Below are 25,460 nucleotides of genomic sequence, written 5' to 3' on the forward strand. Positions count from 1 at the left end.
CCCCAGCAGAGACACGCACGACCACCTGGTGGCCTTGGTGACCTCATCCTGGGCAGAGTGTGGGATCTCACCACGTGAGGCTCCCCGTAGGGTCTGGGCCACGGTTGGCACCAAAAAGCAACTTCCCCCAGAGCTCCCGGGAAACTCTTCTTCCGGCCACTGGCTAAGCCCTGAGGCTGAGGGGCTTCTGTCGAGCCACTACCGTGACCACCGGTAGTGACTCTCCCAGAGATGCTGACTCTCCCAGCATCCAGAGTCACTGCCCAGAGCCCCGAACACCCTGTGGACCTCGGGACGTGCTTGCTGCCTCGGAGGCTGCTCACGGGAGCTGGCGTCTCTGACCCTGTCTACAGGGGAAGGAAGGGTCAGTGTCTACGCAACCACGGGGAGCCCTAAGGCCTCCCTGAACACAGCCCCAGCTCTGCCTGAGCGGAACTCACTTAAAGAGTAAAAGTCAACACCAAAGATAAAATAAAATCTCTCCGCAGTGCCAAAAATACCTCCCCTAGGGATGAGGGAGCAGGCGCCAGCTTCCACAGCAGCAACTGTTGCTATGGATACAGGGCTCCAGCCAGCAGGGGGGTGGGGACAGAGATGAGGGAAAAGGGACAAGAATGGGAAAGGGGGACAGAGGTGGGGAGGGAGACGGAGAGGGAGGAGGGGGCAGAGATGGGGGAGGGGAAAGAGATGAGGGAGGGGACAGAGGTGGGGGAGGGGACAGAGATGAGGGAGGGGACAGAGGTGGGGGGACAGAGATAAGGGATGGGACAGAGGTGGGGGAGGGGACAGAGGTGGGGGGACAGAGATGAGGGAGGGGACAGAGGTGGGGGGAGGGGACAGAGGTGGGGGAGGGATAGAGATGGGGGGACAGAGATAAGGGATGGGACAGAGGTGGGGAGGGGACAGAGATGAGGGAGGGGACAGAGGTGGGGGGAGGAGACAGAGGTGGGGGGAGGAGACAGAGGTGGGGGAGGGACAGAGATGAGGGAGGGGACAGAGGTGGGGGGAGGGGACAGAGGTGGGGGAGGGAGAGATGAGGGAGAGGACAGAGGTGGGGTGGGACAGAGATAAGGGATGGGACAGAGGTGGGGAGGGGACAGAGGTGGGGGGACAGAGATGAGGGGACAGAGATGAGGGAGGGGACAGAGGTGGGGGGAGGGGACAGAGGTGGGGGGACAGAGAGGAGGGAGGGGACAGAGGTGGGGGGAGGAGACAGAGATGGGGAGGGGACAGAGATAAGAGATGGGACAGAGGTGGGGGAGGGGACAGAGGTGGGGAGGGAGAGATGAGGGAGGGGACAGAGGTGGGGGGACACAGGTGGGGGGACAGAGATAAGGGATGGGACAGAGGTGGGGAGGGGACAGAGATAAGGGATGGGACAGAGGTGGGGAGGGGACAGAGATAAGGGATGGGACAGAGGTGGGGAGGGGACAGAGATAAGGGATGGGACAGAGGTGGGGGAGGGGACAGAGGTGGGGGAGAGACAGAGATGGGGGAGGGGACAGAGATGGTGGAGGGACAGAGATGGGGGGACAGAGATAAGGGATGGGACAGAGATGGGGAGGGGACAGATATAAGAGATGGGACAGAGGTGCAGGAGGGATAGAGATGGGGGGGACAGAGATAAGGGATGGGACAGAGATGAGGCAGGAGACAGAGATGGTGGAGGGACAGAGATGGGGGGACAGAGATAAGAGATGGGACAGGGGTGGGGGAGGGAGAGATGAGGGAGAGGACAGAGGTGGGGGGGGACAGAGATAAGGGATGGGACAGAGGTGCGGGAGGGGACAGAGGTGCGGGAGAGATAGAGATGAGGGAGGGGACAGAGATGGGGGAGGGGACAGAGATGGTGGAGGGATAGAGATGGGGGGACAGAGATGGGGGAGGGACAGAGATGGGGGGGACAGAGATGAGGGAGGGGACAGAGATGAGGAAGGGGACAGAGGTGGGGGAGGGGACAGAGGTGGGGGAGGGGACAGAGGTGGGGGAGGGACAGAGATAAGGGATGGGACAGAGGTGGGGAGGGGACAGAGGTGGGGGGACAGAGATGAGGGAGGGGACAAAGGTGGGGGGAGGGGACAGAGGTGGGGAGGGAGAGAGGAGGGGAGGGGACACAGGTGGGGGGACAGAGGTGCGGGATGGGTCAGAGGTGGGGGGACAGAGATAAGGGATGGGACAGAGATGGGGAGGGGACAGAGGTGGGGGGACAGAGATAAGAGATGGGACAGAGGTGGGGGAGGGGACAGAGGTGGGGGAGTGGACAGAGGTGGGGGGACAGAGAGGAGGGAGGGGACAGAGGTGGGGGAAGGGATAGAGATGGGGGACAGAGATAAGAGATGGGACAGAGGTGGGGGAGGGAGAGATGAGGGAGAGGACAGAGGTGGGGGGGACAGAGATAAGGGATGGGACAGAGGTGGGGAGGGGACAGAGGTGGGGGGACAGAGATGAGGGAGGGGACAGAGGTGGGGGGAGGGGACAGAGGTGGGGGGACAGAGAGGAGGCAGGGGACAGAGGTGGGGGGAGGAGACAGAGGTGGGGAGGGACAGAGATAAGAGATGGGACAGAGGTGGGGGAGGGGACAGAGGTGGGGAGGGAGAGATGAGGGAGGGGACAGAGGTGGGGGGACAGAGAGGAGGGAGGGGACAGAGGTGGGGGAGGGAGAGATGAGGGAGAGGACAGAGGTGGGGTGGGACAGAGATAAGGGATGGGACAGAGGTGGGGAGGGGACAGAGGTGGGGGGACAGAGATGAGGGAGGGGACAGAGGTGGGGGGAGGGGACAGAGGTGGGGGGACAGAGAAGAGGGAGGGGACAGAGGTGGGGGGAGGAGACAGAGGTGGGGAGGGACAGAGATAAGAGATGGGACAGAGGTGGGGGAGGGGACAGAGGTGGGGAGGGAGAGATGAGGGAGGGGACAGAGGTGGGGGGACACAGGTGGGGGGACAGAGATAAGGGATGGGACAGAGGTGGGGAGGGGACAGAGATAAGGGATGGGACAGAGGTGGGGAGGGGACAGAGATAAGGGATGGGACAGAGGTGGGGGGACAGAGATGAGGGAGGGGACAGAGGTGGGGGGAGGGGACAGAGGTGGGGGAACAGAGATGAGGGAGGGGACAGAGGTGGGGGAGGGACAGAGGTGGGGGAGAGACAAAGTGGGGGAGGGGACAGAGATGGTGGAGGGACAGAGATGGGGGGACAGAGATAAGGGATGGGACAGAGATGGGGAGGGGACAGAGGTGGGGGAGGGACAGAGGTGGGGGAGGGACAGAGATGAGGGAGGGGACAGAGGTGGGGGAGAGACAGAGATGGGGAAGGGGACAGAGATGGTGGAGGGACAGAGATGGGGGGGACAGAGATAAGGGATGGGACAGAGATGAGGGAGGGGACAGAGTTGGGGGGGACAGAGATGAGGGAGGGGACAGAGGTGGGGGAGAGACAGAGTGGGGGAGGGGACAGAGATGGTGGAGGGACAGAGATGGGGGGGACAGAGATAAGGGATGGGACAGAGATGGGGAGGGGACAGAGGTGGGGGGACAGAGATAAGAGATGGGACAGAGGTGGGGGAGGGACAGAGATGAGGGAGGGGACAGAGGTGCAGGAGGGATAGAGATGAGGGAGGGGACAGAGATGGGGGAGGGACAGAGATGGGGGAGGGGACAGAGATGGGGGAGAGGACAGAGGTGGGGGGGACAGAGATAAGGGATGGGACAGAGGTGGGGAGGGGACAGAGGTGGGGGGACAGAGATGAGGGAGGGGACAGAGGTGGGGGGAGGGGACAGAGGTGGGGGGGACAGAGATAAGAGATGGGACAGAGGTGGGGGAGGGGACAGAGGTGGGGAGGGAGAGATGAGGGAGGGGACAGAGGTGGGGGGACAGAGGTGTGGGATGGGTCAGAGGTGCGGGAGGGATAGAGATGAGGGAGGGGACAGAGATGGAGGAGGGGACAGAGGCGGGGGAGGGACAAAGGCAAGACAGGAGGCAGGCTGGTCAGTGGTGAGAAGGGAAGGGACCAGCAGAGCACAGGGCAGCCCTGGCCCTCATGCCCATCCCTTGTGACCCTGGTCTGCAATACAGACTTCGGGGAGGCTGTGTGAACAGTAACTGCACCAGAAAGGCAGGCGGTACGGAGGACCGCCCGCAATCGTGAGCGTGGGTCTGAGGGAGCACAACACAGCCTGACCCCCCTTTCGCTGCTGACTCCCTCACCTAAAACTGTACCACCAGCAGGGGCCTGAGGAAGGGTCCTCTCCCACACTCCCTGCCTCCTGCCGTGGGGGCCCCGGGCCCTGGGGGACCCCATCTGGCACGTGAGGGCTATCGGCCCCTCGGGCCCCCCGGACACGTGTAAATCTGTGGTGGGCGGACAGGGGTATGTGCGCCACCCCTCCAAGAGCCAGGCCCGGGATGGGAGCTGTGAGCCTAGGAGCCTGTCCTCCTGCAACCCAGGGGACCACACGCTGGGGCCAGCCACGCCCGCCCAGAGGTTCTGCCCCCATGTGCCCTGCTCCAGGCTCCCTCCAGAGGCCTCCCTGCCCTTCAGAAGCTGCCCGACCTGGGCCTCAGGCTATTCTTTGCCACAGGAGGCTACCATTCCCAGGAGGGCTCCGGGCACCTCACTCGCAGCCATCAGGCCTTGTCCCGAACCCTTTCCACATCACCCTCCAACGTCCCCTCGTCCCCACTGACCAGGCCAGGCGCTTAAGACGCCCATGTGTCCCAGTGAACAGAGCCCCTCCCCTCCAGCACCCACACCACACACCTGCCCCTGAGAGCCCTGTGCCCCTGAGGAGCCCAGCACCCGGCCCGGCCGGCCGGGTGGCCTCTCCAGGGCCTGGGCTGCACGCTGTCCCCTGGGGGCAGGATGGCTTCCTGTCGCTGCCTCAGCAAACAACACACGCTCACGCTCAAGTCTAAGAGCCAGAAGCAAGAAAGAAGCCTCACGGCCAAGTCAAGGTGATCTACACAGGGCCGCTTCCTTCTGGGGCCCCTTGGAGAATCCGTCCCTCTGTCCACCTCCCAGAGGTCACCACATCCTGCTCTTGTAAGGACCCAGGACCTGCCCGCCAGGCTGGTGTCACTGCTGCGACTTCAGCTCAGGAGGCTCCGTCGGCAAAGCGCGCTCCAGGCTCCGGACAGTGCCTCCCCCGGGTCAGACTCCCGGCCCCCCTCCACAGCCCCCAGGAAGGGTCCTCCCAGCCCCAGGCAGCAGGGGCTCCAGCCCACCCTCCCCCAGCAGAGGCGTCACCGTGGGGGTTCTGAGTGACCAATGGTGGAGGCCGTCTCCGACCTTACAGCCTTCAGGCTTCATGGGCCCGGGAGTCCCTGTGCCCCCAAGGACAAGTCAGCCCCTCCGGCTGCAGCCAGGACTCAATGAGACCAAGCATGGCAGCACGGGGCCTGTGAGCGCTCAGGAAATTGCTGCAGCTGTTATCACAACCATTAATAATTACACTCGCAGACGAAGGTCTCTGGAAACCCTCGTAACTCAACATCCACCCAACTGCACCTATCCCAGCCCCACCCCCACTGTGTTCCCTCCCCAAAGAGGCGACCTCGAAGAAACCCTTTGACAAAAGGCCATCAGCTGTGGCGCACCTGCCAGGAACACCCAGGAGCGTGGGGCCCCTGGCAGTTCCTGCCCCGCCCAAGGAGCAAGCCGTTGCGACCCCAGTCCTCTGCTCCCAGACGCAGGGCAGCCTGAAAGGGCCCGTCATTCCCACGGAAGCACCCACAGGGCAGGCTGGCCTCTTCCCAGCCGCACCCCTAGGCCAGCAAGGGCCATCATCTTCAATGCGCACCCTGCCACATAACCAGCAGCCATCGAGCAGAGAGCCACTGCGACAGCAGGCCCGGGGGGCAGGCGTGCGACACATCGGCGGCAGTCCAGCCAAGCCCACCGGGGCCTGACCGTGCCGGCCGGGCGGTGACCCCTCTGTTGGGCGGCCAGGCGCCCATGCCAAGCCCCCGTGCCCCAGACCCCTCGGGACCTCTCCCCGGGGCCTGTGGCCAGGAGTCTGTCCCTGGCTGCATCTGAAGGGCAAGACCCCACTGTGACCTCTGGCCGGGCTCACGGCCCTGGAAGAGGCCCGGCCGGTTCCAGGTGGAAAGCTGGCAGTGGTGCTGTCTCAGCTCCACCTTGCCAGGCCGCACAGGGCCCTGCTCTGCTCACAGACACAAAGGGCCTGCCTCAAAAAACGGCATCTGTGAGCCGCTCCAGGAAGCAGCCTGCAGGGCCAGAACGTTCCAGTGTCACCATCTCGCTCCCTCTGGGAACAGAGCAGGCCTTTGTCTGCTATCGTGGCAGTCATCAAATATTTACAGGGGCTCACGGCCCATTTCAGGCAGGCCGGCAGTGAGCCAAATGCCAGGCTTCCCGGACACACAGAGGTGCAGGTGATCAGGCGGCTGCCCCCTTCCCCAGGCCCGAGCGTGCCCACCGCGGTCTGGTCCTCGCTGGCTGCACACGGAGCCCAGGGCCGGCCGGGGTCGGCCAGCCGTCCACGCCTGGGCCTCCAAGGGAGCCGGAAGCAGCGACGTGCGTGCGCGTCCACCCGGGTGGGCACACAGGCACCTCGTGCTGCGGAGGACCAGGGAGAGAGCAGCACGACGCCCACGCCCACCACAGCCTGCCTCTCGCCTGTAACATCCAAACCCAGCTGCCCCTGTGTCAGCAGCAGGCATGTGGTCCCACAGACCAGGGACCCCAGGCACGGTGGGAAAGGGACAGGAGGCCGGCCGGTACAGCCGGGCCGAGCGCCGAAGGGCATCCTGACGCGCACAGGAAACAGCACACACACACCGTGCAGGCCACGTGTGGGTTCCAGGGCGCACACCACCTCCCGGACAGCATGTGGGCACCCTGCCAGAGCCCAGGGCACATATCTGCACCCGGCGGGGCCCCGACGCCCTGACCGGCTTCCAGCAACGCTGCTTCTAAAACAACGAAGGCAGGGCACCTGGGTGACTCTGTCGGTTGCGTCCGACTTGGGCTCAGGGCATGACCTCGCAGTTCCTGGGTTCAAGCCCCGTGCAGGGCTCTGTGCTGACAGCTTGGAGCCTGGCGCCTGCTTCAGATTCTGTGTCTCCCTCTCTCTTCGCCCCTCCTCCGTTCGCACTCTCTCTCGGTCTCTCTCTCTCTCTCTCTCTCTCTCTCTCAAACATAAATAAAACATAAAAAAAAAAAAAAAGAAAACAGAGCCACGAGCACAGCACCCTCAACCATTCCACATGTGCAGAATCCCACCTGCCCATCTGTTTTAGGGGCGCCTGGGTGCCTCAGGTGGTTAGGCGTCCGACTTCAGCTCAGGTCATGATCCTACCGTCTGTGGGTTTGAGCCCCACATGGGGCTCTGTGCTGACAGCTCAGACCCTGGAGCCTGCTTCAGATTCTCTGTCTCCCTCTCTCTCTGCCCCTCCCCTGCTCACACACACATGCTCTCTCTCTCTCTCTCAAAAATAAGTAAATGTTAAAAAAATTAAGAAAGAAAAAACAAAAAACAAAACAAAACCATTCACTATTTTCACCTGCTTTTGCTTCATCTCATTTCTAGCTGAGTCCCTCAACTGGTCCACCCCATCCCTGGAGGGGGGCACCTCCCACTTTCGCTTAACTTTCCTTCCACAAAATGCACAGACCCCCCCTCCCTCTCCAGCCCCGGGGAGCCTCCCTGCAGGCGCCCTGGGCACCCCATCCAGCAGGCATTCACCGACCTGCCGCAGGCAGCCAGGAGGACAGGAGGGAGCAGACAAGCCCCCAGGGACTGCACCCACACCAGCACATGGTGTAGGTAGGGCAAGTGGTCCACTGGTGCCCAAAGGCCAGGAATCCCATCCACAGGTACCCAGGATGGCCCCCCAGCACCCCCTGCCAGGGTCTCCGCCCTACCCCTCCCAACCCCAAATCACTCACAGGAACACGCCTACAGTAACAGACAAACCCCGGTGTTCTCCGTCCCCCCATGGTCACACCAGCCCTCCTGGCCTCCCTCCCCCTTCCCGCGTGGCCGCTCTAGGGTCAGGGCTGCACGGCGCCCCCACGCCTGTGCCACGAGACCTCGCCTAGAACCTCAAACGTCCAGTTCAGTGGTGGCTGTCACAGGAAGAGAACGCTCTGGCTGGGATGCTCCCAAGGAAACGTCGAGAAGCCTGCCAAAGGACAGACGGCCACCACCCCTGGCAGCTTCTGTCCCTCAAGCACCCCAACAGTCCATGTGACAAGGCAGCCCCATGGCGTGCTAGAGGAACACACGCTAGTGTGGCTCACACACGTGTCAGGGCAAGGTGGGGTGTGGTCTGTGTCCCCAGCACCCAAAAACATGCAGCCCTCTAGACCATTCCATCAGGTCCCCTAGGACCAAGCCCTGCTCTGCCTGCGGCCGTCCAGAGCCAGGCCTGGGGAACCTGCTCCCCTCTAGGAGCACAGGACGGCCCAATGACCTGGGGCCCCTCAGGCTGCAGACAAACGATGACTCTGTGGTCCCCGCAGGTGGGTCACTGGTATCGCAAGGCGCAGGAGGGCAGCGTTTCCCTAAACCCAAGCAAACGGGGCCCCCAAAGCCCCCCAGTGCTGGCAGCCCTGCCCGGCCCCTGCCCCACCCCCTCTCCCCCTAGACTGTGCAATGCTTCCTCCGAGACAACCAAATACTCTCTCTCGCTCAACACTCGAAGGAGAAGAAACCCTGGGAACCTGTCCAGGCAGATGTCAGGGGACTGCTGGTGGCCAGCCTAGCAAGGTGACTTCCCAGCTTGAAGGCACAGCATGGGGGCCCCAACAACAGCCAGGCTGAGGAGCTTCACCCACGGGGCACAAGAGAAGGCACCCGGATTTATCAGCCACTCCCCCCAACACCCCCCCACCCCACCGCCTGCACCCAGCCACGGGCAGGGCCGGGGCTAAGCCCACCCTGAGCTCGTCCCCCGGGGACGGGGAGGCTGGTGGCCCCCTCGCCCCTGAGGCGGGTTCTCGCAAAGCTGGGGCAGGTAGGGGACGCAGGCTGTCCGTGGTGAGTGATTCACCATCACTGCACACGCTAGTCAGACGCTCCAGTCATGACTTTGCAAAAATACCAAAGAACATGAAAAAGAGGAAGAAGGGCAGGTGCCCAGGTGAACACCACTGTGTCACAGGAAGGGGCCTGGGGCAGGTTTCAGCATCACTCACATCATGACCTTCCTAGGATCTCACGTGCTCGAAGTACCCCAGCAGTGGCCTCCCTATCTGTCCTACAGCCCCTGCCCACTGCAGGGGCCCAGGGCTGGCCCACAGAGGGGGTGGAGCGAACAGGACCACCAGGCAGCCCCCACCCCGACCCCCGCAGGGCCTCTTTCTCCTGCAGGGGAAATTCATGCAGCTGGGGACCCCCCAGGGGCTCAGGAGCTCAGGAGACAGCAAGTCACCTCAAACAGGGGGCCGGCCGCTCGGGGATGGCAGGAGGCCTGCAGCCCTGAGCCCCAGGACTACCACACCCACACCCCAGCTCCCCCGAGGCAGCCCCAGCGGCCTATTTCAGGCCCCGGCTCTGCCCCAACTGCCCACTGGGAAGAGGACTAACGTGATCAGATTTGTCTTTCCAAAAGCCTGGAAGGCTCCAGCTGGAGTGTCCCTCGACTCTGAGGCCACAGGTCAGACACCGTGGGGGCCGCAGAGTAGCCGCTCTGCAGAGTCCCCTCTCCATCTCGTGACACGGACCCGCCACGACCAACAGGCCCCAGCATGTGTGCCCGCGGGCGCCAGCCTGACCTGCATCTGTGACCAGCACCAGCATCACCACCACGGCGAGTCCCAGAGACGCAGCCTGAGGCCGTGCGGAAGCCTGGAGGCCCGCAGCCCAGCGTCTGTGGGACAAAAAGGCAGTGCCTCCGGAGATTCAAAAACAATGATAAAAGGGGTGCCCAAGGGGCTCAGTCGGTCAAGCTTCTGACTCCCGCTTTCGGCCCAGGTCATGATGTCACAGTTCATGGGATCGAGCCCCGGGTCCGGGCTCTGCACCGACAGTGCAGAGTCTACCTGGGATTCTCGGTCTCTGTCTCTCTGCCCCTCCCGGCTCGCACCTGCACACCCGTTCTCTTCCAAAATAAATAAATACACTTAAAAAAAAAAAAAAAAAGACAGAGCGGAAGGTTCGTCCTGGATGAAAACTGACACAAGCACAGGCAGCTCACGACTCCCGACCGGATCCAAACGGGAAAACCGTCAGCACTGCTGGGAAGCACAGCCCACGTGAGACACGTGGCTAATGGCATGCAAGTCAGGTGGGAGCGTGACACAGAGCCGTGGTCCTGTGGGCACACGAGCGGCGCTCAGGGCACGGTGGCCACAGGCCAGGTGAATCGTGGGCAGAACTCCAGCGATACGGCACATGCAGCGAGACGTGAACACCTGGCAGCCCAACTCTCCCAAGTTTTTCCAGAGAAAACGTCTGCGGGAAAGTGAACGCTGGGTCGCTGGCAGAGAGGAGGCGGCTCTCATGAGGGGAGAGAGCAGTGCGGGGCTGCCGCTGGCAGGTGGGGACGCAGTCCCGCGGCAGGAGGAGCAGGCAGCCCCCCAGATGCCCACAGCAGAGGGCGCGGCGGGCGTGGTGCCGGTGAGACAGGCCTGGGCGGAGGGCCCCACCGCACGCAGGCCCCAGCAGGGCCTGGCAGACACCAGGTAACCACGGCAGACACAGGCAGGCGCCCCTCACAGCCTGACCACCCCCCCAACAAAACCCACCGCCCCAGCCCCAGGAACACACCAAAATCCATCCACACCAGCAGGTCTGGTCTTTCCCAGACTCCCACGCATTTCCCGAGATGCCCTTCCGGCCAGCCGTGCCCTTCCACTCTGACCTGGGGGACCAAGGTCTTTTACTGGTAAACGGTTTCCTTCGTGGATTACAATACGAACTCCCACCTACCCGCTTGCTTCCTGCTCTCACACATGGCTGTGCCGCCTGAAGCTATGGCACCCTTTTTGCACCATGAGGCAATGAGCCTGCGGACAAGTCCAACATGGCTGAGGAGAGCAGAAAACGGGAAAGCGCCACCGTCCCTGCCGACACTGCTAAGCCACGAGGGCCCTTGCCTGGCCTACGTCTCAGATTCTGGGAATGATGACAAGTCTGCATTGCTCAGCCACACTCAGTTCACAGCTGAGAATTCTCCAAGCTCATCCGCTCGTGAGCAACAGCCAGGAGAGCAGGGACCCTGGGGGGGAAGAGTAGACACCGGGGAGCATGGGTTCCTCCCCACAGCATCCGGCCAGAGACAGGTGGGGATCTCAAGGGCCATGTTCCATGCCTAGCTCTCAGCACTGCCAACGGCACCACCGATGAATCAGGTGGAAGCCCCCATGGTGTTTGCCACGGGGCCAAGGCGTTCTAAGTGGACATCCACACACATCTCAACCAGTATTTGGCTGCCACGCCGCTCCCCAGAGCCTGTCCTGCTCCCATGAAGCAGTGGGGAAGGAAAAGAAAAGAAAAGAAAAGAAAAGAAAAGAAGAGAAGAGAAGGGAGGGGAGGGGAGGGGAGGAGAGGAGGAGGAGGAGAAGGAAGAGGAAAAAGAAAAGGAGAGGAAAGGGGAGGGGAGGGGAGGGGAGGGGAGAGGAAAGAAAAACGAAAAGGAAAACGAAAAGGAAAAGGAAAAGGAACAGGAAAAGGAAAAGGGAAAGAAAAGAAAAGAAAAGAAAAGAAAAGAGAAAAGAAAAGGCCTCCTACACCCCCTTGAGAGCTTCACGACACCATGGGCATTTTAAAGGCCCTGAGAAGTACTGCAACAGCAATGCCTGCCTGACCCAGCACTCCCCATCAGGGAAGAAACCTAGGCCATGCCACCAGGCACTGCCTCACTGTGTGAGCTACCCCCTCCCCACCCCAAGCCTCCTCGTCTGTAAAAGCAGAGTCCCCAAATCTCTTTAGGTGGTTCCAAAGACCCAATGAGCTCACAGGTGGTCTAGGAGTCCAAAAAAGTCCTTCCCGCCCACTCTCTGCATGCGGCCAGCTGACAGCCACGCTCAGATCTCTCTGCAGAGGACAACCCCAGCCAAGGCAGCCTTCTGGAGAACACTGGGGCCCAGAAGTACCAAGCCTCGCCCAGTACCCCACCCAGCCCCAGCAGCTCCTCTGCCCAAGGGTCTGGGCGGGGCTCATACCATGACATCTTCATTTCTGGAGCCACTGTGGAGAGATCTCCCTCCCAAACTCTGTGGGAAATATGCCCAGCTCACGGGGAGGCAGGCATGACAGGGACCACATGTCTGGGCCCTCCCAGCACCAACACCCCGGGACAGACACTCAGGGAGCCCATAACCCAGAGCCACCTCTCTGGGGCCTAGAACACTCGGTCCAGCCCGGCTTCCCCCACACGGCCAGCATGGCTGAGAACTTTCTAGAACAGCAAACAAAAACAGTAACGAACCCTGAAACATAGCCTCTCCTTGAAAAGACAGGATTAAAGGATTATTTATATATTTATCTACTGGGGGGGGGGGGGCAAGGGTGGGGGGAGAGAGAGAATCCCAAGCAGGTTCTGTGCTGATAACTCCCGATGGGGGCTCAATCCCATGACCCTGGGATCATGACCTCAGCCGAAATCAAGAGGCAGACACTCAACCAACTGAGCCACCCAGGTGCTCCTAAAAGACCCTTTAGAAACAAAAAGATTTTAAAACCTGGGACACCCCTGTGAATGCCACTGCAGTTGAAGAGTGCACGTATGTGTGGGAACCAGAGCCCAAGGGGAACAGGCACATCACCGGAATTCGGAGAGGGGTGTTCCATATCTGCAAGCTTCTTTAAAGTGGCTGTAACCGTGGCTTTCTTAAACTGACAGACTATTTCTTAGAGAGGTTCTAGGTTTATGGAAAGATTTAGCAGAAAGTACAGAATTCTCACCTACTCCCTTACGACCCCCACTCAGCCTCGTCTTATTAGCTGCAGGGGGCACTTGATGGTAACTGACGGGGCAGGATGGATACATTATTAACTGGAGTCTATAGTTCACGTGTCAGGGTTCATTCCTGGCGGGTTACGTTCTGTGGTTTGGACAAATGTATTAGGACACTCATCACAGGATCACACAGAGTAGTTACACTGCCTCCAATTGCCCTGTGCTGCCCCCATTCACCCCCCACCCAACCCCCAGGAACCACCAACTCTTTACTGGCTCCACAACTGTGCCTTTTTCCGGAACTCACAGTTGGAATCACACGGTATGGAGCCTTCTCGAACTGGCTTCTTTCACTTAGTGATACGCATTTAAGATTCGTTTCTGCCTTTTCATGACTTAAGAACTCATTTCTTTCCAGCGCTGGGTAATATCCCCTTGTCTGGAGGGACACGGGGTATCTGTCCATCCCCCGCTGAAGGACATCCTGGATGCTTCCAAGTTTTTGGCAAGGCTGCTGCAGACATGGCGTGCAGGTTTTGTGCAGATATCAGCTTTTAGCTTGTTCAGGTCAACACCTCGGGTTCGCTCGGCGGATCGAATGGGAAGAGCGTGTTCAGGTTTGTAAGCAGCAGCCTTCCCAGGCTTCCCCGCTCTGCGCTCCCGCAGCTGTGCGCCCTCGCCAGCACATGTTGTTCAGTGCTCTGGATTTCGGCCCTCCTACATGTGCAGTGGAATCTAGTTTCAATTTGCATTTTCCTGGAGACGAGTGATGTGGAGCATGCTTCCTCGCGGTGTGTGCGTCTTCTATGGGGAGGTGTCTGTGGCCCGTTTTAGTCAGGTTGTTTGTTCTCTAATTGTTGCGTTTGAGGGATTCTTGGTACGTTAAGATTTTTTTTTCATAGATTGTGCCCTTGGTTTGTATTTAAAATGTCACCACCAAGAGTTATCACCTTGATACCAAAACCAGATAAAGACACAACAAAAGGGGCGCCTGGGTGGCTCAGTCAAACATCCGGCTTCAGCTCAGGGTCATGATCTCATGGGTTGTGAGTTTGAGCCCCACGTCGGGCTCTGTGCTGACAGCTCAGAGCCTGGAGCCTGCTTCGGATTCTGTCTGTCTGTCTGTCTGTCTCTCTCTCTCTCTCTCTCTTTCTGCCCCCCACTTGTGCTCTGTCTCCCTCTCTCTCTCTCTGAAAAATAAAAAAAAGTAGGGGCGCCTGGGTGGCGCAGTCGGTTAAGCGTCCGACTTCAGCCAGGTCACGATCTCGCGGTCCGTGAGTTCGAGCCCCGCGTCGGGCTCTGGGCTGATGGCTCAGAGCCTGGAGCCTGTTTCGGATTCTGTGTCTCCCTCTCTCTCTGCCCCTCCCCCGTTCATGCTCTGTCTCTCTCTGTCCCAAAAATAAATAAACGTTGAAAAAAAAATTAAAAAAAAAAAAGGAACATGCCTTAACTACATATATACGTGTGTGTGGGTACGTATATATACATATATATATACTTATATGCATATACAGGTGTGTGTATATGTATATGTACATATCTTTCAAAACCCCACAGCTAACATATTCAATGGTTTAAAACAGGGAGCGCTTCCCTCTAAGGCCAGGAACAAGACACGGATGTCCACTCTCACCACTTTTATTCAACACAGGGAGTCCTAGCCTCAGCAATCAGGCAAGAAAAAGAAATAAAACGCATCCAAACTGGTAAGAAAGAAATAAAACTTTCACTATTTGCAGGTGGCATGATACTATACACAGAATTCCTAAAGACTCCACCAAAAAACTACTAGAACTGATAAACGAATTCAGTAAAGTCACAGGATACAAAATTAATACACAGAAATCGGATACATTTCTATACACTAAGTAGCAAGAGAGAAATTAAGAAAACAATCCCATTTACAATTGCACCAAAAATAATAAGATGCCTAGGAATAAACCTAACCAAGGAGGTGAAAGACCTGTCCTCTGAAAACTATAGAACACTGATGAAGGAAACCGAAGACATCACAAAGAACTCGAAAAATAGGACGCCCAGGTGGCTCTGTTGATCAAGCGTCTGACTTCGGCTCAAGACATGATCTCACGGCTCATGAGTTCAAGCCCTGCATCAGGCTCTCTGCTGTCAGCACTGAGCTTGCTTCAGTTCCTGTTCTCTCTCTCTCTTTCTGCCCCACCCAAGCTCATGTTTTCTCTCTGTCTCAAAAATAAATAAAAACATAAAAAAAAAAAAAAAAAAAAAAAAAAAAAAAAAGACCTGGAAAGACAGGATGTCCATGTGGCTCAGGTGGTTGAGCGTCTGATGCTTAACTTCAGCTCATGGTCATAGGATCAAGCCCAGTGTCAGGCTCGGCACTGAACGTGGATCTGCTTGGGATTCTCTCTCTCCCTCTCTGCCCCACGCCCACTCACGTGCACCCACTCTCTCACACACACGCTGTCAAAATAAATAATAAACTTAAAGAACAAAAAAGGAATGGAAAGACATACCGTGCTTATGGACTGGAAGAACAAATATTGTTAAAATGTCTGTATTACCCAAAGCAATCTACACATTTAATTCAATCTCTACCAAAAAACCACCAGCATTTTTTTCAGAGCTAAAGAAACAATCCTAAAATTTGTATGGAACCACAAAAGGCCCTAAAGAGCCAAAGCAATTTTGAAAAAGAAAAGCAAAGTATCACAATTCCAAATATTACAAAACCATAGTGATCAAAACAGTATGGTACTGGCACAAAAAACAGAGACGTAGATCAGTGGAACGGAACAGAAAACCCAGAAATAAGCCTACAATTATGTGGTCAACTAACTTTCAATAAAGGACACAAGAACATACAATGGGAAAAGGACAGTTTCTTCAAAAAATGGTGTTGGGAAAAGTGGACAGCTATACACAAAAGAATGAAACTGCATCCTTTCTTACACCACACACAAAAACAAACTCAAAATGGATTAAAGACCTACAGGTAAGACCTGGAAACACAAAAATCCTAGAAGAGAGCACAGGCAGTAAGTTCTCTGACATCAGCCATAGCAACCTTTTCCTAGACATGTCTCTGGAGAGAAGGGGAAAAAAGCAAAGATAAACTATTGGGACTACATCAAAATAAAAGGCTTCTGGGACACCTGGGTGGCTCAGTCAGTTAAGTGTCCCAGTCTTGATCTCGGCTCAGGTCATGATCTCAAGGTTTTGTGAGTCTGAGTCCCACATTCGGCTCTGTGCTGGCAGCATGGAGCCTGCTTGGGATTCTCTCTCTTCTATGCCTCTCTGTCTCTCTCAAAATAAACACTAAAATTTTTAAAATTAAAACAAAAAGCTTCTGCAAAGCAAAGAAAACCAACAAATCTAAAAGGCAATCTACTGAATGGGAGAAGATATTTACAAATGACATATCGGATCAAGGGTTAGTATCCAAAATATGTGAAGAAGTTAGACAACTCAACACCCAAAAAACAAACAACCCAATTACAAATGGGCAGAAAACAGGAACAGCTATTTCTCCAAAGAAGACATCCAGATGGCTAAGAGACACATGAAATCATCTCAACATCGCTCATCATCAGGGAAACACAAGTGAAAACCACAATAAGCTATTGCCTCACACCTGTCAGAATGGCTAAAATCAAAAACCCAGGAAACAAAAAGGTGTTGGAAAGGATGTGGAGAAAAGAGAACCCTCCTGCACTGGCGGTGGAATGCAAACTGGTGCAGCCACTCTGGAAAACAAGGTGGAGGTTCCTCAAAAAGTTAAAATTGAACTACCTCACGACCTAGCAACTACATTTGTAGGTACTTATTCAAAAATACCAGAACACTAATTCAAAGGGATACACGCACCCTACATTTACAGCAACACATTTACAGTAGCCAAGACATGGAAGGAACCCAAGTGCCAATCGAGCAATGAATAAGGAAGAAGGGTTTATACACAATGGACTATTACTCAGCCATAAACAGGATGAAATGTTGCCATTTGCAATGGCACAGATGGAGCTAGAGAGTATTATGCTATGCAAAATAAGTCAGTCCAAGAAAGACAAATACCGTATGATTTCACACATGTGTGGAATTTAAGAAACAAAACAAACAAGCAAAGGGGGAAAAAAGCGAGACAAACCAAGAAACAGAGTCTTAACTACAGAGAACAAACTGGTGGCCACCCGAGGGGAGGCAGGGGGGTGGGCATGGGGGAAGAAGTTTTTTGGGGATTAAGGAGGGCACGTGCGATGGGCACTGGGTGATGTACGAGATGTTGAATTGCCACAGCACACACTTGAAACTAATGTTATTACACTGTATGTTACCTGCACCGGAATTAAAATAAAATGAAGTAAGATAAGTCCTTGCCAAGCCTGTGCTCGTCCAGACTCTCTGTCATCTTCCAGGAGTTTTATAGTTTTATAGGGTGCATTTAGGTCTCCCAGCCATTCTGAGCTAATTTTGTGGAGTAAGGTCTATGCACATTCACTTCTTCGCATGTGGACATCCGACTGTCCCAACACCAGCTGTTGAAGAGGCGGGTCTCTGCTCCCCAGGGTTGTCTCTGCTCCCTTGTCAAAGGTCAGTTACCTGCATTCATCTGGGTCTGTTTCTGGGCTCGCGGTCCTGTTCCACTGAACTAGCTGTTCTTTTGCCAACATCGCACTGTCTTGACCCTTTCTTTTATCCTTTTCCCAAAAAATGTGACACGTGTTTAAGGAAAGCCAACATAAATTAGAGCTAGTGAGCGAGTATTCTGAGAAATCTTAGAATCCCAGCCTCCAGGGAACAGGACTGGATTTGAAAACTATCCGAAGCGAGCACACCCGCAGCCAACCGTCAGGATGCTGACCTCCGACGGGCCGCCCTCCCCGTCCTGAGCCACCCTCCTGGGCCTCTCCACCCAAACAGCCCCTACATCCTCTGTGGCCACAGGGAGATCCTAACCTGCTTCTTAGGCACTCCAGCTGCCGTGTTCACACCTCTTCCTTATCTGCCTCCGAGGCAGCCAGGAATTAAAACCGAGCACAGGCCCCTGCCGGCCCGCACCTGGGAGGCCCTGCACCACCCAGGGACGCCAGCCCCTGGCCACAGGCAGGCCTCCAGGCTCCTCCCCTGCCAGCCCTCTCTTCACAATGGTTTTGGGTTTTTCTTGTTTGTTTGTTTTTTTTTTTTTGCAGGGGGAGCTTCACGCTGGGTGCCTGCTATGTGCTAGAGGCCAAACACTTCTCAATAGTCCCCAAGACCCCATGAGGTCAGCTAGCACCATGCCCACTACACAGATAGGTAAACCAAGGCTCACAAAGGCAGGTATCGTCCCCAAGGCCTCCCCACTGGGAAACTTGTGTGCCCAGGGTCCAAACGCAACAGGGCCCCTGCTCTGGGGCGTCTGTGTGCACTGGGCAGGGTGTCCAGCCCGGCTGTGAGGCTCCCAAACACCCTGCCCAGTGCCACAGGCAGTTTCCACCTCGCCGCTCAGCCACACGGACGCCCGAACCAACGTAGACCAGGTCAAGTGCTGTTCCCTCAAAGAGGTGATCTGGACTTCCGTATCATCACCTTGGGTACCATCCAGCTTCAGCCTGCAGCTGGCCCAAGCCACAGGCCCCAAGAGAGGCCTATGGCCACGCACAGGGCCGCGAGTCTGAGCCGTTCTGGAAGGTGAGTGGCAGGCACAGGGCCAGCCAGGACCGCAGGATGGCCTCTCCCCACACTCCCTCACCTCCTCCGTGAAGACCTGACTCTCACACCCTGATGTGGTCTGTCTGGCTCACTGCGGTACCCCCAGGCTGGAACCAGGGCACACGCTAAACCCACGCCAAGTGAGCCAACGAAATGCAGCAGCCTGCCCCGCTGCACCCCTCACCTAGGACCTGGCATCTGGAACCCTCCGGAACAGCTCCCTACCCACTTTACAATTTTTTTTCTTGCCGTCACATTCTGGCCAACGGCCTGCCCGCAAAACTTGTACACCTGAGTAAGCCCGCAGCCAAGACCTGAAAGCACACTGGTAGCGGGGGAGATGCCCACAAGCCCTCCACGAATGAGAACAGGGTCCTCATTCTGGGGCCCAAGTTCCTTGGCAATCAGGCCCTTGTCAGGCTCGGCCCCGTGCCCCAGGTCCAGGACCTCCAAGGACGCCCTGACAGACACACGCTGGGCAGCGGGAACGAGTCACAGGCACTCAGCGTGCCCGCAACAGCGACCCTCAGCTCAGGATGCTTACCTGTCACCACTGCGCACGCCGGCCTCGCCCACACCGCATCGCATTTTTGCACAGGAACGAAGGGGAGGAGACCCATCTACCTGGGCCTCACCAGAACCGTGAGCCATAACGCACGTGAAACACCACTCGGAAAAGCAAGCTCTGCCTTGACATCAACTGATTTCAAATTTCAGCTCTCGGACAAAACTCAGCGATAAAGACACAGAGATAAAAATAAAAACGCAGGGTGACCGCCAGCCAAACTGAGTCCTACGCATCATATTCCAGCAAGCGAGCACCATCCCCTCCACGTGTCCACTTCCCTCCCCTGCCCCATGTCACCCTGCTCGTGGACACTCCGAAAGCAGACAAGGCCATGGGTCTGAAGCTGCCAGCACCACAAGCTGGATCCCTGGCCTGTCTGTGGGGGGCGGTGGGGCACCTCAGGCCAGGTATGCAGCTCCGTGCCTGGCACAGGTGGGGCACCAGGGCCACAGGAGTGGCCTCTGGGCCGCAGTGATGCCAGGCAGCCCCCAGTATCCTCAGAGGACAGCAAGGACACCAGGGCACCCGCACACCCACACGTAACGAGCCACCCAGGGCCCAGGCAGGTGAGCAGCGCACAGACGTCTGGCTACAGCAGGCAAGTCAGGAACACGCAGCAACCCCACGACCACAGGAAGGGGGAGCCGGCGGTCAGACGTCATCTGGTCTTGTGGTCCCCGGCCTGGAACCCAGGCCTGCCCCTTGGGCGTCCGGCCATGTCTGGGCAATGCAGAACAGCAGGACAACTTCATGTCAGTACCCGCGGGATGTAGGAACCTGTCCCCAGCTGGCGGGGCTCGGCCGCCGAAGTAGATCTTTAGGACTCCCCCAGCCCTGGAAAGGCCCTGCCAGTGCTCCAAGCAGAGGGTCAAGGCCCAGCACCCCCATGAGGCAGGATGATCCCCACACTGGGTGTGCATCTAGACACCAGCATAGGAAACATGGTTCCAGGTAGAGACCCTGACCCCCTGCAGGAGGCAGTGCCCAGCCCCACAAGAGCAGCTCCCCAAAGCCTTCTGCAGGGAGAACCCCATCTCCCCAGAAGGCAAGGGGCCATAGACAGGACAGGGCGGCATCCCAGAGCGGGTTGCAAAGGCTCTCTCCAAGCTTCTGAGAAAGTCACCAAAGGAACAGGTGACTCAGGAATGGCCACCTCCAGCCTCCAACAAGACTTCCAGATGCCAGCCAGATCTGGGCTGGCTGCATTTTCTCCGCTCAGGGACACACACAAGCTCAGAGGCGGCAGCAGGTAAGAAGGTGTCCTGCGCCACCCAGGACAGCGTCAGTGGTCGAGACCTGCCCCCGACACTGGGAAGCCTGGGACAGGGTCTGTGCAGGAGCAGAGCTGGCCACGGCACAGACCTGCGGACGCGATGAGCCAGAGAGAGCAGCCGTCATGAGTGCGTGTGCACTTCCACAGCTGCTGTCTCAACGTGCTCTGGGGCCAGAACGAAAGTTCATTCAAAAGAAAAGAGACAGGGAGGTAACTCTGTAAAATGGCTTCCCCCACAACTCAGCGTCAGCTCTGATCACCTGGGGAATTCAGGAGGTGACATCTCTTATTGCCCTTTGCTGTGAGACAAACACGCATTACTGCAAGGCTCTCTCAACACTAATTTATGGAAAGAAATTGGACGTCGTGGGGAGCTCACATCCTCCGAGCCAGACTCACTAGGTCTTACGTGTGGCCTCCCCCACCTCAGGCGGGGCACCCTGGGAGAAGAGTGGCAGTTCTGGCAAAGGCCAGCAGGAGCAGAGGCCCCCAGCCTCCCGAAGGCAGGAGAGGGAAACAGACTTCAGAGAGGCGGTTTGGGGGCATTCCAAAGCAGCCAGCCAAGGCACTTCTGGGGGCTGAGGAAAGGGGCTCAGGGGGTGGGAGGACTCCTGTGGAGCTCCCCATGCTGAAGGCAACACTCCCAGTGACCCACCCTCCACTGACACTCCTGACACCCGGCAATCCCAGGGACCAGCAGAGGGTGGACACCTCCCCGTTAGGCACTAGGAAACCCCCTCCCCGGGTACAAAGCCAACATGCCACCTGTTGCCCTCCCTTGGTGCGCCCTGTTCCCCACGCTCACCTCCTCTGCTACGGACGCGCTCACCGGGGCTGGTGGCTTCCTCCCGTGATGCTACAATCCCCCTCACCCTCCCACCAACTACGTCTGTGTTGGCGATGGTGACCTTGGGGGGTCCTCAACAATAAACGGGGTAAACAACAGCAGGTTCTCGACGGCCGTCCAGCTGCTCCAGGTCACCTGGTGCAGAACCCCCTCGGGCCTGCCCAGCAGAAGCAGCTGACCCCAGAGGCTGCCCTCTTGCCGGGAGAAGTACTGGGACAGCTGTCGGCCAACGGGGGCTCCCCGTACCCCCCTGTTCAAGAACCACCACCAGACGGATGAGAAGCCCTCTCCAGCCTCCCCACCAGCACCCAGAGTCCAGGCTGGACAGCAGCCAGGCTCCAGGCCTGTGCTCTGCTCAAGGAGCCAGATGCAGAGTAAGAGGCTCCTGAGGGTCACGTGCGCCCGCAGTGCCTCATCACTGCTGAGGCCTACCTCTGCTCCCGCCCAGCACCCTGCACAGGCCAGCCGTGGCAGAGCACCAGCGGGTGCCCACGGTGACACACGGGGTCACCCGGCGAGAGGGAGAAGGTGGGAAGTCAAGAAGCAAGGCCTCGCTCTAAACCCCAGGCTCCCCTGCCCCCTCTCCGGTCCTCCCTTTCGGATTTCCAAAACCCCGGGCCTCTTATGCAGCAGTGACACCCAGCTCACTCCCCGTCATCCTCAGCACACCAGGGCCCCAAGACCGCAGACCACCGAGGCCACCCCTCAGCAGGGCCCAGAACCTACAGCCACGACGGAGGAGAGCTCAGTCCCTCCTGAAGGACTCCCCAGGGCGCCAGCAGCCCTGCCAGAAAGACCCCACATGTCCACTGCAAAACCAAGTTGCTGCAGGAAGGGGTGGCCTCTGGAGCTCCTTGTCTCGGGAGAAAGGCTAAGGACAGGCCGACACCCCGAAAATTCGTGGGGCTCCCACTCATGCAGGGGCCCAGAGAACAGAACGACCACATCCGGTTTCTGAGCCAAAAAAGCAGGCGGCCTGCAGTGTAGCGGGTGGCCCTGTGTCAGGCATGGAAGGCCCTCTGACTTTACAGGGTGCCAGGGTCGGCTTACACCCAAGCAGCGGCTCTCGCACAGGATGGCCGGTGCGGGACAGCTGCCCCCACCCCCAACGAGGGAGGGCCTGTAAACACCCACTCTGACAGGCACTGCTCTGGCTTCCAAGGCTGGCCCGGGGCAGCTCGGGTTACCGTTTATATAATCTCTAGGGCCGGGCGGACACAGCCAACGTGAGGGCAAGGTTATGAAAAATGCATGCCCAGAGCCTTTACATCAGAAGAAAGAAAAAAAAAAAAAAAGCCTTACCCGCACCTTGCGTGACTGGGTTCTAAGACCTCTCCCCCATTCACTTTGTAAGCCAGTGGGCCCTGGGAGCTGCAGGAGGGCACTGACCACTTCCAGCCCGGGGCAGGCCGAGTCAGGCAGCCCCCAAGCATCCCCAGCTGGGACGCCTACCCCTTTAAAGACTCCGGAAGGTGCTCACTTAGGGGCAGCTCCAACACAGGGCCCCGCAGTTCCCACACGCAGCTGCTGCAAAGACGCCACCATTTAGGCCACCTGGGTGCTTCCAGCCCCGAATCGGGAATCAGGAAAGAGCCAGACGGACAGACACACCCTCCAGCGCGGGTCCACACTGTGCCACATTTCACCGCCACACGCCGGGAGGTCTCCCCTCCAGCACGCAACCTGACCCCCACAGACGGTGCGCACACACAGGGGGACACACGCGGCTGCCCCCTAGGCCAGACCAACCCCGCGCACCATCAAGGCTGCTTGGACGCACTCGCCCACCGCCCACCTGCAGCCGGCGCCCTCACCTGCAGCTCGCACCAGGCCACCTCCACCCAGGTCTCCGTGTCCAGCCCCTTGTAGACCGTCTTGAATGAGCCTCGGCCCAGTTCGATGTCGAACTTGAGGAAGCGGCCGTCCAGGGAGGTGGCCACGGCCTTGAGGTCCTCGTCGTCCTCCTCCTCCTCGGGCTCTCCCCGGCGGGCGCGCCCTGGCTCGGGCCTCGCCTCCGGCGCCGCCGCGTCCTCCCGCCCCGCCGCCGCCGCCGCCGCCGCCGCCGCCGCCTCGTCCTCGCGGGGTTCTCCGGGGGGCGCGGGCGCGGGGTCCGGGCCGGGCTCCTGCGCGCCCGCGGGCTCGGGGCCGGGGTCGGCGGGGCTGCCAGGCGGCGCGACGGCGGCGGCGGCGGGGGCCGCAGGGGCGGCGGGGCGGCCGCGGGCGCGCTCGGCGATGAGGCGGCGCGTCTTGCAGAGCAGCAGCACCCGGCGCTGCAGCGGCTGCGGGGGCTGCGCGCCCGGCGCCTCGGCCGCCTCCAGGCCCGGCGGCTCCTCCTGGTCCGACTCCACCACGCTGCGCCGCAGGAAGCGCTGGGGCCCGGGCCGCGCCGCCCGCGCCCTCGGCACCGCCGCCGGCTCCGCCATGCCCGCGGGCCCCGCGCCGCGCCCGGCCTCCGTCAGCGCGCGGGGGCCGTCCCGGCGGCCGCCATCGCCGTCCATCTCTGCGGGCAAGGACACCCGGCCCGCGTGAGCGCCGGCCCGCCGCACCTGCCCGCGCCCGCCGCGGGAGGGCCCTGCGGGGCTGCCCCGGGGGAGGGGTCTGCCCACCGGCCCCCGAGGCCCGCGTTGGGGAGGGGAGGAGAGCGGGTAGGGCTCCTGCCGGGCCGCCCCTGGGGAGGCCCCCCGGGGCGGGCTGCAGAGGAGGCCGGGGGAGGGGCGCTCCGGGTCGTCCCTGGGCGGGAGGGGGGGGTGGGGCGCCGGGGCTAGGCTTGCGGAGGGGACAGGCGGGAGACGGGGAGGCACCGGCCGGGCGGCGGCTCCACAAAGGACGCGGCCCGGGGCGCAGGAGGGGCGCGCGGGGAGGGGGCTGCGGCGGCGCGGCGCGCACACAAAGGCGGCGGGCGGGGGGCTCGGCACTCACAGGGCGAGCGGGCGCCGTCCATGCCCGCGGCCCGGCGGCCGGGGCGCGCGAGGCGGGCGAGGCCGCTCTCCGGGGCCGGGTTCCTCGCCGGAGGCCGGGGGGCCGAGTCGTGCTGGAGGCCGGGGTCCTCGCTCGGGGCCGGGTCTCGGCGCTGCTCTCTCTGCCGGCCCGCTGCGGGACCGCGCTCCCGCGTGCTGCTCCGGCTCGGATCGGCTGCGCTCGGGCACCGGCTCCGACCCGGCGCGCGGGGAGGGCGGGGCCTCGGCTGCCCGCCCCCTGCCGGCGCGCGGGGAGGGCGGGGCCTGGCACGCCCACCTGGCCGTGTGCGCGCGCGGCCACCTGCGGGCCGGCTTGTGGTGGCGGCCGCGGCGCTCCCGGCCCCCTCGGGCTCCGGAATGCCCCGCTGGCTGCTGGCTGCGGAGAGTCCGCGTGTCCCCGAGAGACGGCACAGACTCACCTCCTCACGTGTCCCGGCAGGCGCGCCGGACCTCGCAGTCCTGTGCCAGGGCGGAATGGGCAGGCTAGAAGGTGGTCCCCCCCCACCCTCAGGAAGCGACCTGAGCCCGGCCGCCAGCCCAGACCCCAGCCTAGGGCCTTTCCACCTCTCATTTCAACAGGATCCATCAGGAGGGGGAGCATTGTGATCACCATGCCCACTCTTGCCGCTGAGCAAACTGAGGCCCTGAGATAGAAGTTATCTGGCCTAAATCCCAGAGCTCACAGACAGAGGAGGGACTGCGATGCCACTGGACAGCGGCTTGCGGAGGCCTCCAGGAGCCCCTCGGCCCACAGTGTTCTTTGTCCCCCACCCTCGTCAAATGCCATCCCCCCCCCCCCTCCCCGGGAGCCTTTCCTGATCTCTCCCTCCCTCTTCCTCTTCTGGACTCCCACAGACAAGACCCTCTAGGGGGCATCCTGAACCCTCTTGCAGAGAGGTGGCCTATGGCAGATTACCCTGCAGGTACTCCGTGCGAGGCCCTGGTGACCCAGCGACTGAGATGCGGGAGCGAGGGCTTGGGCCGACAGCTCTTCCCACGATTGTGCTGCCCCTGGCCTGGGGTGCCATGAGGCAGGCACACGCGTAGACTCAGATACGAGGGGTCCCCAATGGGCTCCACGCCATGGCACAAAGTAACTCATGGGACACCAAAACATCACAGTCGGGGGGGGAGGTGCCACCCACTGTTGCCCAGAGCAGCATGATGTCCCAAGTGCTGGAGCCAGTGGAGGGAGACCCGTTAAACGAGGGCGGACATCCCTCCCACCTCTGCTCAGTGACACCCAGTGGTCCTGGGAGAATGTGCACCATGGAAACAGGCAG

The 25,460-nt window shown here is 59.7% G+C and overlaps 1 protein-coding gene across 7 annotated transcripts in view; it reads right to left on the minus strand.

Annotated features, from left to right (window-relative positions):
- Positions 1-23,718, minus strand: part of WNK2 (WNK lysine deficient protein kinase 2) — a 134,514-nt gene extending 110,796 nt beyond the window's left edge. For all 7 annotated transcript variants that reach the window (XM_047829685.1, XM_047829679.1, XM_047829684.1 and 4 more), the window contains exon 1: positions 23,035-23,718. In XM_047829685.1, the coding sequence (XP_047685641.1) occupies positions 23,035-23,718 (684 nt within the window). The remainder of the gene's footprint in view (positions 1-23,034) is intronic.
- Between the last annotated feature and the right edge of the window lie 1,742 nt (positions 23,719-25,460).

This window comes from Prionailurus viverrinus, chromosome D4 (assembly GCF_022837055.1).
Source record: "Prionailurus viverrinus isolate Anna chromosome D4, UM_Priviv_1.0, whole genome shotgun sequence".
NCBI classification, from domain to species: Eukaryota; Metazoa; Chordata; class Mammalia; order Carnivora; family Felidae; genus Prionailurus; species Prionailurus viverrinus.